The sequence below is a fragment of the Ochotona princeps genome, chromosome 14 (genome assembly GCF_030435755.1).
Source record: "Ochotona princeps isolate mOchPri1 chromosome 14, mOchPri1.hap1, whole genome shotgun sequence".
In the NCBI taxonomy this organism is placed as follows: domain Eukaryota; kingdom Metazoa; phylum Chordata; class Mammalia; order Lagomorpha; family Ochotonidae; genus Ochotona; species Ochotona princeps.
Genome location: NC_080845.1, coordinates 20,461,237 through 20,475,597, shown reverse-complemented (window position 1 = coordinate 20,475,597; position 14,361 = coordinate 20,461,237). Strand labels below are relative to the sequence as shown.

At 43.3% G+C, this 14,361-nt stretch overlaps 1 protein-coding gene across 2 annotated transcripts in view; it reads right to left on the bottom strand.

The window, feature by feature from the left end:
- Positions 1-14,361, bottom strand: part of TMEM245 (transmembrane protein 245) — an 80,937-nt gene that overhangs the window by 30,700 nt on the left and 35,876 nt on the right. Inside the window, exons 8-12 of one of the 2 annotated variants that reach the window (XM_012925780.2) lie at positions 14,090-14,172; positions 9,159-9,249; positions 3,335-3,433; positions 2,013-2,144; positions 1,227-1,262 (exon numbers count right to left, since the gene is read on the bottom strand). In XM_012925780.2, coding sequence (XP_012781234.2) covers positions 1,227-1,262; positions 2,013-2,144; positions 3,335-3,433; positions 9,159-9,249; positions 14,090-14,172 — 441 coding nt within the window. The remainder of the gene's footprint in view (positions 1-1,226; positions 1,263-2,012; positions 2,145-3,334; positions 3,434-9,158; positions 9,250-14,089; positions 14,173-14,361) is intronic. The other variant, XM_036496672.2, reaches the window with a different exon arrangement.

Genomic DNA, 14,361 nt, shown 5'->3' with positions numbered 1-14,361 from the left:
AAATAATGGCTTGAATACTAGAATGGGTGCCACCAACACACTAAGCTCAGATTGAGTTCTAACTTCCTGGCTTCAGCCTGGCCCAGCCTGGGATATTTCTGGCACTCAGGGAATAGAACAGCAGATGGAAGATCTTTTCTCATTTATCTGCCGACCTTTCACACAAAGTAAGTGAAAATCTTAAAAGAATGTCCTCCTTTTTAATGTAGTCAGAGTGACTAATTGCATTACCAACCATCAACTGATTTCATCAGCCAATCTTCTTAACGTTCTGTGTGACAGAACTGGACATAAGCACAAGCAAGTCTACTGTTTGCCAAAAGCAGGTTGCTGGAGACAAGGCACTTACACGACTAGGCTGGGAGCTGAACTGATTCACCTACTCAGAGAACACCAATTCTACATAGAACAAAAGCTAATGGGTCAGGGTCTAGCAGAAATTTTCTAAAAAAATGAACAAAGCCAAGCCTGCCATTTCAAGGAAAAACACAATTCTTTATTTTTAGATATGCTCTTCTGATGAGACAGGAGGTAATAGTCAAGAATGTGATTCTCGAACACTGTTTAATGAACCATATCAGTATTTAACAGATGTTCAGAAACTAGTATTCCAGTAACTGACGTCATTACAAAAGCATACAGGGGTGAAAGAAACACTCTGAAGTCAGACGGAGCAGTGAACTTGACTAGGGTACAGAAAAGTTCACCGGTAAGGCTTCAAGTTCCACACTACTACTAACCCTTAAAAAAACACCATTTGTTAAATTGGGTCTATTAACAAAGAACAATGATCCAACAAGGCTACTAAAAAACCTCTGCTCTTTTTGTTACTAAGGCTAGATTTTCTTCACCTATTTCAACCAGAACAAAGATTTTTCAACATACTGAATACAGAAACACATATAAAATTCCAGACTATGAAGATTTGAAAAAAAAAAAAAAGCCACGGTTCTCACTACATTTTTGTTTTAAGAAACAGTGTTTTCAGGTAAACACGTGATGTTTTTAATGCATTTCAGAGTCCTCAGACCAAAAAGTTTGAAAACCACTGGACTAGAGAAAATGGAGGAGAGGGATTATTAAAACCTTAAGGATGAGGATTTCTAGATTTAATTCCAACGTTATAGCTTTCATTGGCGAAAGGCAGGGAGGGAAGAGCGTGCGTGCCAGAGGTGTTGTGAGGAAACTCGAGGGAGGCAGAGCAGCACTGCAGCATGGTACATTACCTTGATCTTCCATATTAGGAAGTCAAAAGATAACATCTAAAATAGCAAAACCAAGAAAGAGCAACATGAACGTTATTTTAGAAACTCAGAGGCAAATACCCCAAGATGGCTAAAAGACTGACAGCTGCTTCTAGAGGATTAGACTGAGCAGGGGAGGCACAGAGTAGGGCACTGGTACGTTTTCTTAAGATTTTTGAAAAGGTTGACTCTTCAGCTATGGTCAGATATTACTTCAGTAAAAACTAAACTTTGTAGGAATCTGGCATTGCCAATTTCAAGTTTTGTAAATTCTCACTTTTGTGAAAAGCCGTGTGGCAGGACAGCTCACAAGTCCATGAAGAAGCACAGTACCCAGCAGTGAGCCTGGCTACCAGACGGCAGAGGTGCATGGCACGCATGAGCAAGTAGGTGGGCAGATAGCAGGCTAAGCCGTCATACACTTCCTCTCTCCAATGCAGCTGGAACCACATTCCCTTCTGCCAACAGCTTTGTCCACCAGAAAGGCAGGTCCCTCAACAGTGGTCCAGCTGAGGACCTGAAGGGCCCAGGTGGGACTCTTCCTTCTGTACCAGAAAGGAAGCATCTGAGCTGTACATATGTCTATGGGGTACTGGATATCACTGTAGTACACTTAAGACTTCTCAAACCTGCAAAGGTCATGGTATTAAAAACAGGGTAACTAAAGACTTTCAAGTATATAAACAAAATAAAACAACCAAAACCCCACACCTTAGAGTTCTTGTTTTCATTTCAAAGTCTAATTTAATTATAAACACCATTCCTTACCGAAAGAAATGTCTCGATGTTCTCATGAACAAAAGTAGCGATATCCTGCCAGTCCAGGATGTCTCCCAGCCAGCTATTCTGTCGACTCACATGGAGCTTCTGCCCCTTGTGTCTCCCAGAATGTGTTGTGTTCTATGAATAAAAGCAGCTCAGATGTGAAATGTCCACTTAATGGAGAGAATACAAAGTATACACTTCCCATTTTGCTTTAAGCACACTACTTAAGCACCTCAGAGATGATTCAAAGGTAACCAGTAGGCTGCCATGGCCTCAACAAATCCAGGCATAAAATTTTTCATACTATACATTTCCCATGTACGAATTTCAAAGTATTTTGAGCAAGAATTTATCCTTCAACTCCAGTGACCACAAACTTAATGAGGTTCTCACATATTGTACTATGTTATATAAAGATATGGATTGGTGTCACTGCTGCCCGAGTCTCCAGATACTCTGACGTGATACCACTGCTGCACATTTGTGTGTATGACCCACACGTGTTTCCAATAGGGAAGAAGGGGTGCTCCCCAGTCATCCCTCTGCAGTTTTCTGGGTTTGGACGCTAGAAGCTAACCAGAAATTCAAGCACAGGGGTTATTATAATCTGAGCTAAGGAGTTTGCTGCTTACTTCAGCTGTTGACATATGCCTTGTTAGAGTTGTAAGCCAGTTTAGACTATCCCAAAATCTGCCAAGTCCAGCATAATTAAGCTTCAACACTATAAACTGCTGAATGCTAAAATGAAAACAGTCACGAGACAGCTGAAGAGTACCCTATAGCTATTTTAAGGTGTATAGCAGCCGGTTCTGTGTATAAATTAAAATTGAAATGTCAATGAAGTAGTCACAGGATGTGGTTAAGAACTTGCATTTGTTAACATATTTGTTACTCAATACCATGTCAATTAATTCCATAATGTTGTAAATTGATGTTGATATTATGCTGTGGCTTTTAATTGATCGGGATGATACTCTGCCAGCTCTCCTTTCAGACCAGAGATGATCTCCCCAAGAAACTGTTGAATTGATCTGGACAATAAGATGCTGGACTCTATGCTTGCAATGAAAGAATCTCGACTGAATTTGAACCGTAATACTGCAATAAGGTGGAGAAATCCACCATGGCGGGAGGGTATAGGGAGGGGGTGGGGGAATCCCAGAGCCTATGAGATAGTGTCACATAATGCAATGTAATCAATAAAAAAATAATATAACAACAACAAAAAAAGAGTTTGCTGCTTAAAATTTTCAGTAAATAAAATTCCACTGTTAATACTATCTGATGGATGAGTCTAAGAGAAAGCCCCAGCTGACACAACTTACCTTTACAAACCAAGAGTGATACAGCCTGTCCCAGAGCTCCAACACTTGCTTTTCAATTACAGCAGTGTTGTTCATCTTGTCTCCTAGAATTTTATGAAGCTAGAAAAAAAAATAGATAGCCTCTGGTTTAATATTCTAGGCTACAATCCAGTAAAATTAAATCCCTGCCCTCAATTTTTTTTCTTCTCTGATCTTTTTGCTTCTTCTTTCTTTGTTCTAGCCTCATGTGTCTGAGAGCTGCTGCAGGTTATCAGACAGTGGGGCACGTGAAGCCATCAATACTGATTACCGGAATGCCATCCGTGCAGAAAATCATCTTTTCCCTGTGACCTCAGTGCTCATCCAATAGACACAAGTCTCACACCTCGTTTAACTTCAGTAAGAATCACACAGAATTTTAAGTAAAACGTTAGGGTCTTCACTATCAATGGAAGTCTTTCCCTTAAAAAGTCGGTATCAGACATTGATGACTGGTGAGACCAGCTGCTGGGTTTGTGGGAATCAAGCTAACTTACAAGAGGGTTATTGATTATATTATCCTGCATTTCTTATCATTACAACCATAATGTAATATTAAAAATCTTTCAATAATTGGCAACCAATTATTCTTTTCTTTCTTCAGTGAGATAGCGACCACTCTACCCTACTGAATTGTAACATGCATGTATTCACCTTCTGTCTGCCTGATGTTGCCTTACAGGTACCGGAGGATTTTAGACATCTCATGTAAATATATACCTTTACATTTAGTTGATTTATTCATAAGCCAACCCACTAAGTGCAATTAAAAAAATTATTTACCTTTAAAGCATTTTACAATTTACAAACAGCTTTCACCTATTATGTGACAACACCAAGAGTTCGCGAGGACTTTTGTCATCACTTTTGTTTTCTTAGGATGATAGAAGAATTTGCTAAAGGTCTACAGATGCACACGGTCACCCAGCTAAGTGGCAGAGTCAGGGTTAACAGTTCTCTACTGTTCTTTCAACTACAGCATAGATAGGCTACAAGCAAATAACACCCAACAGGGAAAACTTATCCAGTGATTTATGGCCACTATTACTCAGACTTTAATTTCCTTTAGTTTCTTTGTATACACCATAACTCTCACTCAGTGACTTCCTACTACCAATCCTGCCCCTTCTTCCTGTGGCCTTCAGAGATCCCCTTAAGCAGAAGAGGCCTTCAGTGCAGGCTGTCCAAACACAGAGAGTGGCCTGTTTTTTGCACTAAACCACTATTTTTAAAACTGCCAACTCATTTGGCAGTCTCTCAGCACAGCAGTAAATCTAAAATACCTCAACTGTTAAAGTAAAGAACAGTTGGGCATAATTTTATAGCATGTTATGAAACTGTTTCCAAGATTGTGGTGCTATTAACCACAGAGGAACACTACAGACAAAGAATACCACTAAGTCTCATGGAGAGCAGAGCCGACCGAACCTGTCACTGACACTCCGCAACTGTATGAGTGGTAAATGGCACACTACTTGCACAGGAAACACAAGAAAACATTAAGAGCAGTCAGAATGCCATGAGAGCCCACTACCATAACACAAGTAACCCCATCTCTAAAATGGGGGTGATAAACACCAGTGGGCAGTTAGTTCTCTCTGATCACCTTCTTAGGACCCTAGCAAGTGGTTGGCACAGTGGTTAAGATGTCATTTGGAATGGCACATCTCAAACTTGAGCAAACGGGACTTCAGTACCAACTTCACTTCCACTTCCTGCCAATACACACCCTGGGAAGGCAGCAGATAATGGCTCAAACACTAGAGTCCCTGTTACCCATGTGGGAGACCTGGAATGAGTTCCTGGCTCCTGTTTGGCACAGCCGTGGATACTGCAGGCATTTGGAAGATGGGAGGCCTCTGTCTGTGTCTGTCTGCCCTTCAAAGATACAAAAAAAAATTCTTTAAAGGAAAAGTCACACCAAGCAGAAAGGACAGCTCCAGCTAGAACGTTGAGGGGGGAGTCCAAATGCAGCAGCCTGAGCAGAATGCCAACACTGCAGCAGACCACAGCACAGAAGGCCGCGGGCAGAGGAACCTCCGTTCTTACCTACGCACACCCTAAAACACTCTTCTGGGCATGCATATTTTTGATAGTTTCTGTCCACACTAGACTTCAGCTCTTACAATCCAATTCTATGATTGTTAGCTGGGTAAGCGCTGAGGCTCATTAGCAAGCTACCTCTGCAGTTTCAATAGACCTCTTTATTTAATAATTTTACTAAGATATCACTCACATACCTTATAATTTACCCATTTAAGGATGCAATCAAAAAGTTTTTAATACATTCATAGTTACACATCCATTAAAACTTACTTTACTAGACTTCATCACACCAAAAGCAAACTAAATATCAACTCTCACCCTTCCCCCAACCTCCCAGCAACACAAATACATATACTTAAAGTCCTTCTAAAACCAGAAGCCACTATTCTGGCTTAAAAACAAAATTTCTTTCTTTATTTGGAAGGCAGTTACAGCAGAGAGAAAGAGAAAAGATAGATTTTCCATCCACTGGCTCACTACCCATATGGATACATGATCAGGACTGTGCCAAGTGAAAGGCAGGAGCCAGGAGTTTCATCTAGGTCTCCCACTTGGGTACAGGAACCCAAGCCCTTGAGCTATCTTCTGTTGTTTCCCCGGAAGTATCAATAAGGAGCTGGATCAGAAGTGACACAGCCAAGAACTGAATGGCCACCCCTATGGGATGCCAGCAATGCACACAGCAGTTTAACTTACTATGCCCAAGTGTCAGTCCAATCACCTTTGATTTATCCATTCATCAGTGAATACATATTTGTGAGGCCTGGCACGGTAGCCTAGTGGTTGGGGTCCTTGCCTTGCACGTGTCAGGATCCCCTATGGGTACCAGTTCTAATTCCAGCAGGTCACTTCCCATCCTGCTCCCTGATTGTGGCCTGGGAAGGCAGTAGAAAACAGCCCAAAGCCTTGGGACCGTGCATCCACATGAGAGACCTGGAAGAGACTCCTGGCTCCTAGCTTCAGATCGGCTCTGCTTTGGCCTTTGTGGCCGTTTGGGGAGTAAACCAGTGGACGGCTTATTTATTCATTTATTTTTTATTGGAAAGGCGGATATACAGAGAGGAAGAGAGGCAGAGAGGAAGATCTTCCATCTGATGGTTCACTCCCCAAGTGGCTGCAATGGCTGGAGCTGTGCCAATCCGAAGCCAGAAGCCAGGAGCTCTTCCAGGTCTCCCAAGCGGGTGCAGGGCCCCAAGGCTTTGGGCTGTCCATGACTGCTTTCCCAGGCTACAAACAGGGAGCTGGATAGGAAGCGGGGTTGCCGGCATTAGAACCGGCACCCATATGGGATCCCAGCACGTGCGAGGCGAGGACTTTAACCACTACACTATCATGCCGGGCCCCTAAAATCTTTTTTTTTTTAAATAGATATTTGTGATCATTTTGAGATATTATTCCTTTGTCTTCAAAAATAAGGGCCACAAATAATTTTTATTATCAATTTTTATTGTTTTTATTATTATTATTCCTTTGTCTTCAAAAATAAGGGTCACAAATAATTTTTATTATCAATAACCATTTCTCTTTAGCTGTCTCCTCTTTTACAATCAAAAGTGAAAGATTTCATATTTCTCTTTTCTCTATCTGAAATCTTTAAAAATCAAGTACCTGGGGCCAGCATTGTGACACAGCACATTAAGCCACCTTGCACTAGTGTGTTTTTGAGTCCTGGCTGTTCTACTTTCAATCCAGCTCGCTGCTAGTGGGACTGAATAGGCAGTGGAAAATAAACCAAATATTTCAGCTCCTGCCATCCATATGGGAAACCAGAACAGAATTCCTGGTTTCCAGCATCAGGCTGGTCCAAATCTCACTGCTGTTGTCATCTGGGGGAATGAATCAGTGGATAGGAGTTATATCTACCTTTCTCCCTGTTGCTCTGCCTTCCAAATGGATCAATAAATTCAAAAAAGAAATCTAATGCTCATTTCTTCAGATAACCAAAACTCAACTTATCCCATTACCAAAAAGAATTCTATAATAAAAATGTCTCCAAAATACAACTCAAATGTCATGTTTTTTACAAAGTATATTTCTATAAGTTTAATGGCTGAATCTCCTTCCACAATCCTTCTAGGATCCACATACAAATCTTTACTTTTTTTTTTAAGATTTATTCATTTTATTACAGCCAGATATACACAGAGGAGGAGAGACAGAGAGGAAGATCTTCCGTCTGATGATTCACTCCCCAAGTGAGCCGCAACGGGCCGGTGCACGCCGATCCGAAACCGGGAACCTGGAATCTCCTCCGGGTCTCCCACGCGGGTGCAGGGTCCCAATGCATTGGGCCGTCCTCGACTGCTTTCCCAGGCCACAAGCAGGGAGCTGGATGGTAAGTGGAGCTGCCGGGATTAGAACCGGCGCCCATATGGGATCCCGGCGTGTTCAAGGCGAGGACTTTAGCCGCTAGGCCACGCCGCCGGGCCCAAATCCTTACTTTTTAAAGGCGTGTTATTTATTTCTTTAGAACAAGAGAATTACAGAGAAAAGGCAGGGAGGGCAGAGAGAGACACAGAAAAAGAGATCTTCAATCTGCTGATTCACTCCCTAGATACCTGAAATGGCCAGCCTTGGACCAGACCAGAATCAGGAGCTGGGAGTTTCATCCAGGTTTCCCACCTCAGTGGCAGGAGACCAAATACTTGGGCCACCCTCCGGTGCTGCCCAGACCGTTAGCAGGAGCTGGATGAGAAGGAATGCAGCTGGGACAGGAACCAGCACCCATACAGGATGTCAGCTTTACCCACTACACCACAGCATCGGCCCCCAAATATCTTTTTGCTTGCTCAGTATTTTTTAACAACTTGTCATACGACAATTGCTTAAGTTATCTGGAAGCGACCCAAGAAAATTTATAACAAGCCCTTTTCTCCACTTTAAACTTGATTACAGTGTTATCTTTAGATTAGTAATTATCTTCCACAATACTCATCATCTTTTCTTTTTGAGATTCTACTTTTGAGTCCTCAACAAGAAATCATATAGCTACCCATATTTCTGGACACAAGTCTCACTGGAATAAATCTCTGTTCCTTCATCTCTGATCCGAAAGAGTCTCAAAACCGCAAATTACCTTTATTGCCACAAGTAATGCAGAATAGGCCAGAGATGGGGCACACCGAAGACCCACATGGTAGAAGCTAGCCCTAACTGCATCATTCCCCCACTGCCTCCTCACGATGCTCCCTCCGCTTGAGTCAAGGTCGTCATCTCACACACGCCTGGCTCTGCACCTTTAGTCACATCAGTACAATGCACTCTCCCTCCACCTGCCATTCCTGCAAAGTTGAGGTCAAGTCCCGCGTGAATATGTTCACTCTGATTCTGAGTGCATGCTCCCGGCACACTGCAGTTGAATGCACACATTTGAAACCAAAGCTCAGCAATTTACCCCCTGCCCTACAAGGACTTACTCACAGTAAGTAAGCCTTGCTTGTCTGTCATGAAGGCACAATAACTCACACAATTGAAGGTTCCTGGGAAAGATTCAATGAAACTAACTGAAAATTGCCAGGCCCTGCTGCCTTCAGATAACAGGATTTAATACATTGTTAATACCCTGTTTCCCCTGAGCCATGAACACACCAGCTTAGGAGTATGCCAGAGTACCAAGAACAGAACTAGAACTATCTTGAAAATCAAGCAAATAGCCAGCCACTCGTGGTACATCCCTTGTTAACCTGGAGATTGAAGCCAATTTCAAAAACACAAAGCAACGTGTCACTGCCACTGAAGACCCTGCAGGGAAAGCCCTTACCTTGTGGGTGATCCACTCTCGTCCATACTGATACACATTGTTAGCCGCAGAATTTAGGGCTCGTTGGACCACCTGCGCCTCAGGAAGCCAACTGAAACACAGGAGAAAAAGAGAGAAAGTATTTCTTAGTGTACTGTAGCAGTTACGCTCTGAACTTTCTGTACTGAAGCAATTAATAACAGACCAATTGTTGATGAGTCCTCCAAACAAACTTACAAAGCATTATTTACAAGTGGGGAGTCCTTAACTTCCAGGATCAACTAGCCTAATTCTAACATTGAGGATTTTCCTTTAACTTTTCCTTAACTCTACACCCATTATTCTCACAACCTGCCTTTCATTCTACCGTGCTTAGTTTTTACATCCACATATCCTGGGTTATCTGTCCAATTCAACCCCAGGGCAAAGTAGTTCTGGGACAACGGGATATGAAGCATCTGGGATGCTGTGGTATGTGTGTGGTGCACAGACTAGCAGCACCACAACTGCTAGAAACCTGGTAGAAATAAAAATACTGAGTGCAACCCCAGACCTAGTAAACAGCAACCTGTGGGGCTAGACCCAGCCCTCTGGATCTTAACAAGCTACAGGTAATTCTGATGTATGTTAAGGTTTGAAAACTGCTGGTCCCAGAAAGTAAAGAACTGGGGGAAAGTATCAAAAGAGTGTAAATAATTGTTTTCAATCTTCAATCCACTTAAGATTTTGTTTTGAGATTTATTTACTTATCTGAAAGTCATACTTACATAGGGACACGAACAAGCAAATAGACAGCAATCTTTCATCTGTTGGTTCACTCCCAGATGGCTGCAATGCGATCAGACTGAAGCCAGAAACCAAGCGCCTCCCCCAGGTCTCCCACACGGGTGCCAGGGGGCCGAGCAATGGGGATACCTTATGCTGCTTTTGCTAGGTCACTTTTAGGGAGCTGGATCAAAGTGGAGTAGTCAGGACCCAGTGTCACAGGTAGTCACTGTTTACCTACCACCACACTATGCCAGCCCCTGAAGACCTTTTTAATACTAACAAGGGACTCTTGGCCAGTTACAGGCTGACAACAATGGTCTGCAAGCTCTGTTCATTGTACAGTGTGGAGGCCCTCTCCAGCTGCCTGTTAACTGCTACACCATGTTCATTCACCAAGAACTCTTTGCATATGCACAATGCTTTCCAAAAGAAAATACATTTGCATTTATTTTTTAACTGCTCCTCACAATGTACACACACCAAAGATACAGATATTCATAAAGTAAACAGCCCTAATTCCAGCTATTTGTGAGTCACATCAAAAGACCATGAAAAGCAGTTTCTCTGAGGCCCAAACAGGATCCATGCTACAAGCTGACATATGGGAAAGTCAATCAGTGAAAGTCAACTGTGCAACACACTCAACTAACAGCAGCTTTTCCTATTTGAGCTATGAAATGGTTATAAATAGAAAGGGGATGTTGTTGTAGCACAGTGAGCAACACTCATTTACAATGCCAAATCCCATGTTAGAACACCAATTTGAGTCCCAGTTGCTCTACTTCTGCTCCAGGTTCCTCCTGGGTCCCTTGGAAAACAGGGGATGATGACCAAAATACTTGGTCCTATGCCACCTCTGTGGGAGGCCCGCATGAAGCTCCGGGACCCTGGCTTCGACTTAGACCAGTCCCAGCCACTGTGGTCATTTGGGCAGTAAGCCAACAGAAGGAAGTAAAGATTAATTAAGTAAATCTTTAGAGAGAAAGAAAGCTACCTGCCTCTGACAGTTATACAAGTTATGATACCTAAGAAAACAATGATCCTTCCCGCAGAAAAATAAGGTTGGAGGTACAGGGAGATCTGGGATGAATTAAGAAGTACAATGTCAAACTAAAACAACCTTGACTCTTCAGAATTAATCACTTCAGAGCCTGGCGCAGTAGCCTAACAGCTGAAGTCCTCACTTTGCACATGCTAGGATCCCATATGGGTGCCAGTTCTAATCCCAGCAGTTCCGCCTCTCATCCAGTTCCCTGCTTGGGACCTAGGAATGCAGTCGAGGACGGCCCAAAGCCTTGAGACCCTGCACCCACGTAGGAGACCAACACCCAGAAGAGGCTACAAGCTCCTGGCTTCAGATCAGCTCGGCTCTGGCCATAGTGGCTGCTTAGGGAGTGAATCAACAGATGGAAGATCTTCCTCTCTATCTCTCCTCTCATATCTGACTTTCCAATAAAAATAAATATATAAATCTTTTTTTAAAAATAAAGTATTAGGATAGGAATATGATATTAGGACAATTTAAACAGCTTCTAAATTACTCTGATATTTATACACTTATCAATAAAGAAACTGCTAACTATTTTCAAATATGTGATATCGTACTTTCATAAGCAAAGTTACAGCCTAAATGTTAGTTCAAAATGTGAGGATTCACAAAGACACCTAAGATACCTGGAAGGCTCTTCTACTAGGACTAAGCAAGTCATGCTGACTGCTGTAAAAACATCTCAAACATTTTACCAACATACTCAAGCAGGTGTCTAGAGACAGGTGACAGAAGCTGGGGCAAGGCCACGTCAGTCACTTGGTCCCAGAAGACACATGGCCTTCAAAAACCATGACTGGGATAAACTGCGATGTGTTTATCTTGCCAAGCTTTTCACCACCTCCACCAACCACTGCAGGTGCACAGGGCTCCCTGAGAAAGCACACAGGCCCAGGAGTTTGTGCTGCCCTCCCTCAGCCTCCTGAGGTAGCCTGCCAAGAGTACAGCCTCATGCGTGTCAGGTTCCTCCTTAGGAACTGCAGAGCTGCACAACACTGAGGTCCTTGCTCGTGTCACCACCTAATGAGGCCCCTGAGACGTAGGATCAGAAAATGCAAAACAGTCCCCAGACCAATGGAACTGTCCGAGAGAGCAGGCAGGATGTGCTCTAGCGTCAATCTAATGAGATGATGTTCAACCTACTCTTGCTCATGCATCCAACAGCTAGCCAGCTCACTAAGCACACCCACAGGAGACCGAATTACTGCGCAGGGCACATGAGACGCGCTCAGCCAGAGGAAAGTTCATCTGACTCATTCCCAACTGTACCTCTGGCACTAGGAGGATCCTCATGCATTTCCCCACAAGGTCAACTGCTCTCCATGGGACAGGAATCCACTGAGCATTGAGATTTGCAGAAAGTCACTACTATTAGTTCATGTCCAACTAGTACAATCTGAAGATGGTCAGTGCATTACACCACCACCAATGAGCGACCAAATCTGGCTTTGTACTACAGTGACACAAGATGACCGTCCCAGAGGTGGTGGGTGAAGAGTACACAGGGTCTTCCTGGCTGTGTCTGTGCCACCCTGGCCCATCTATAAGGATTCCAAAAAACCTTTCTACAGCTACCTGATCCAGGGCTACTCAGAGTGTGTGTGCCTTTGGGACAGCAGGGGAGACAGTGCCGTTACAGCTCAAAACCAGCATGGAAGGGCTCTGGGTTAATCCCACCCCAGAAGGGTTTCCACCAGAGAAGCAGTGCTCCAGATGCCCACTGGAGGGCGACAGCCGCAATGAAGCCTTTCATCCCACAGAAGGCTCCCGTCACCTGACTGAATCTAACAGCTTACAAGTTTCTTCCTGTCTCTTCTCATTCTCACATCAAGAATGTCTTGGGTACAAAGAGCCAGAGAGTAGAAGAGCTAATTTCCTACTTCACATTCTCCATCCAATTCCACTACACTCACCCTCACCTGCCTTCTTTACTTGTTAATTGGTGCCATGGCTCCATCAGGCACCTGTGCTCCTTCCTGCTATAGTTTCAGTTCCATCCCTCAAGCATAAACATGAGGTTCTTCCACCTTCACACGTGCAATTGCTCTAACCCCTCCAATCTCTGCTACACTAACCCAGGCCAATGGGGAAAACAAAAACTTGTACTCACTTTCCCCACTGCCTCAAGTGCCTAGGACCCACTTCTGCTGCAGCCCCTGGCTTCTGACCCACCACTTACGTGCACTGTCCTTACAGTGGATAAATCCAATGTCACTTGCAATTTTTGTGCAGCAATTTGACACTGCTGATCATTACCACAAACTCAAAAATTTTCTCTTCCCCAGCTGTCCTCTTATTTCTCCTATAGTCCAGTCTCATTCTGCTTTGCCAGGCTAGCATGTTCTGCTCACCCCTAAAGTCTGAAGGTGACCTAGAGTAGGCAGACCCAGAAATCCTCTCTGAGTTTTCTTAATGTTGATGCTGCCTAATTCCAGCCCAGAATCCTCATCTTACTCCTGGACTCACATGTCAACTGTCAACATCTTAAGCTCAACCCATCTCTCTCTTCTGAATCGCATGCCTACATAGCCAATAGCCACCACTTAAACTCACAACAGAACTTAACAGGTAAAAATCTGTGAATGTTTTCCCTGCCAAAACTGATCTTCTGGTCCACTGATAGCAGTTATGGGTACCTGGGAAGTGAACCAGATGATGAGAGAGACCTATCGCTTTGTCAGCCTTTTAAATACACAGATGGCAATGTGGGAATATGCAAACATCTACAGAGAAACTCCCAAGTCCATGCTACAATGAAAACGTCCCCACAGTCGGTCAGAAGCACAAGTTCTCAGTGCTGCCAGGGCCGCTGGGATCCGGACTCTGCATCTCGGAAATCAATCCACCTTGGATAGTCACTGGAGGAGCACCATGTGGGTAAAGGTGCATTGCAAACGACAAACATGCTCTACATTGTCACCCCGACTCAAACAGAAGGTAAGCTGCTCCTAAAACCTTCAGCACTTCATACCCCACCCTCCCCAGGATCATTGTTTTTCATTATCTGTAAAAGCAACAGTTTTCAAAGCCTGGAAAACTCCATCTTTAATCTTCCAAAGAGAATGTAACAATGAAGATCATCTCATGCAGGAGCTAAGGACTCAGTCACCCCACTTTTTCAAAATAAAATTCTTACTTTGCCCACTCAGGGTGATTTGTTAGAGTTTCATTAATCAAACTACTTGTGACTTCAATCATGTGCACACTCTCCTGGTGTACCTGTGTTACAAGAGAAAAGAATTTCAATAAAATGCAAAACCAATTTAACATTTTCTTCTACTCTATTATTAGGGGAGTGTTTCTAGATTAAAGTAATTCTACATCCCTGAAACATGGCTATATGTAATGTCCACACTTTGATATACAATATGAGAATTATGCCAGCTCCTCTTAAAAAGATAAATACAT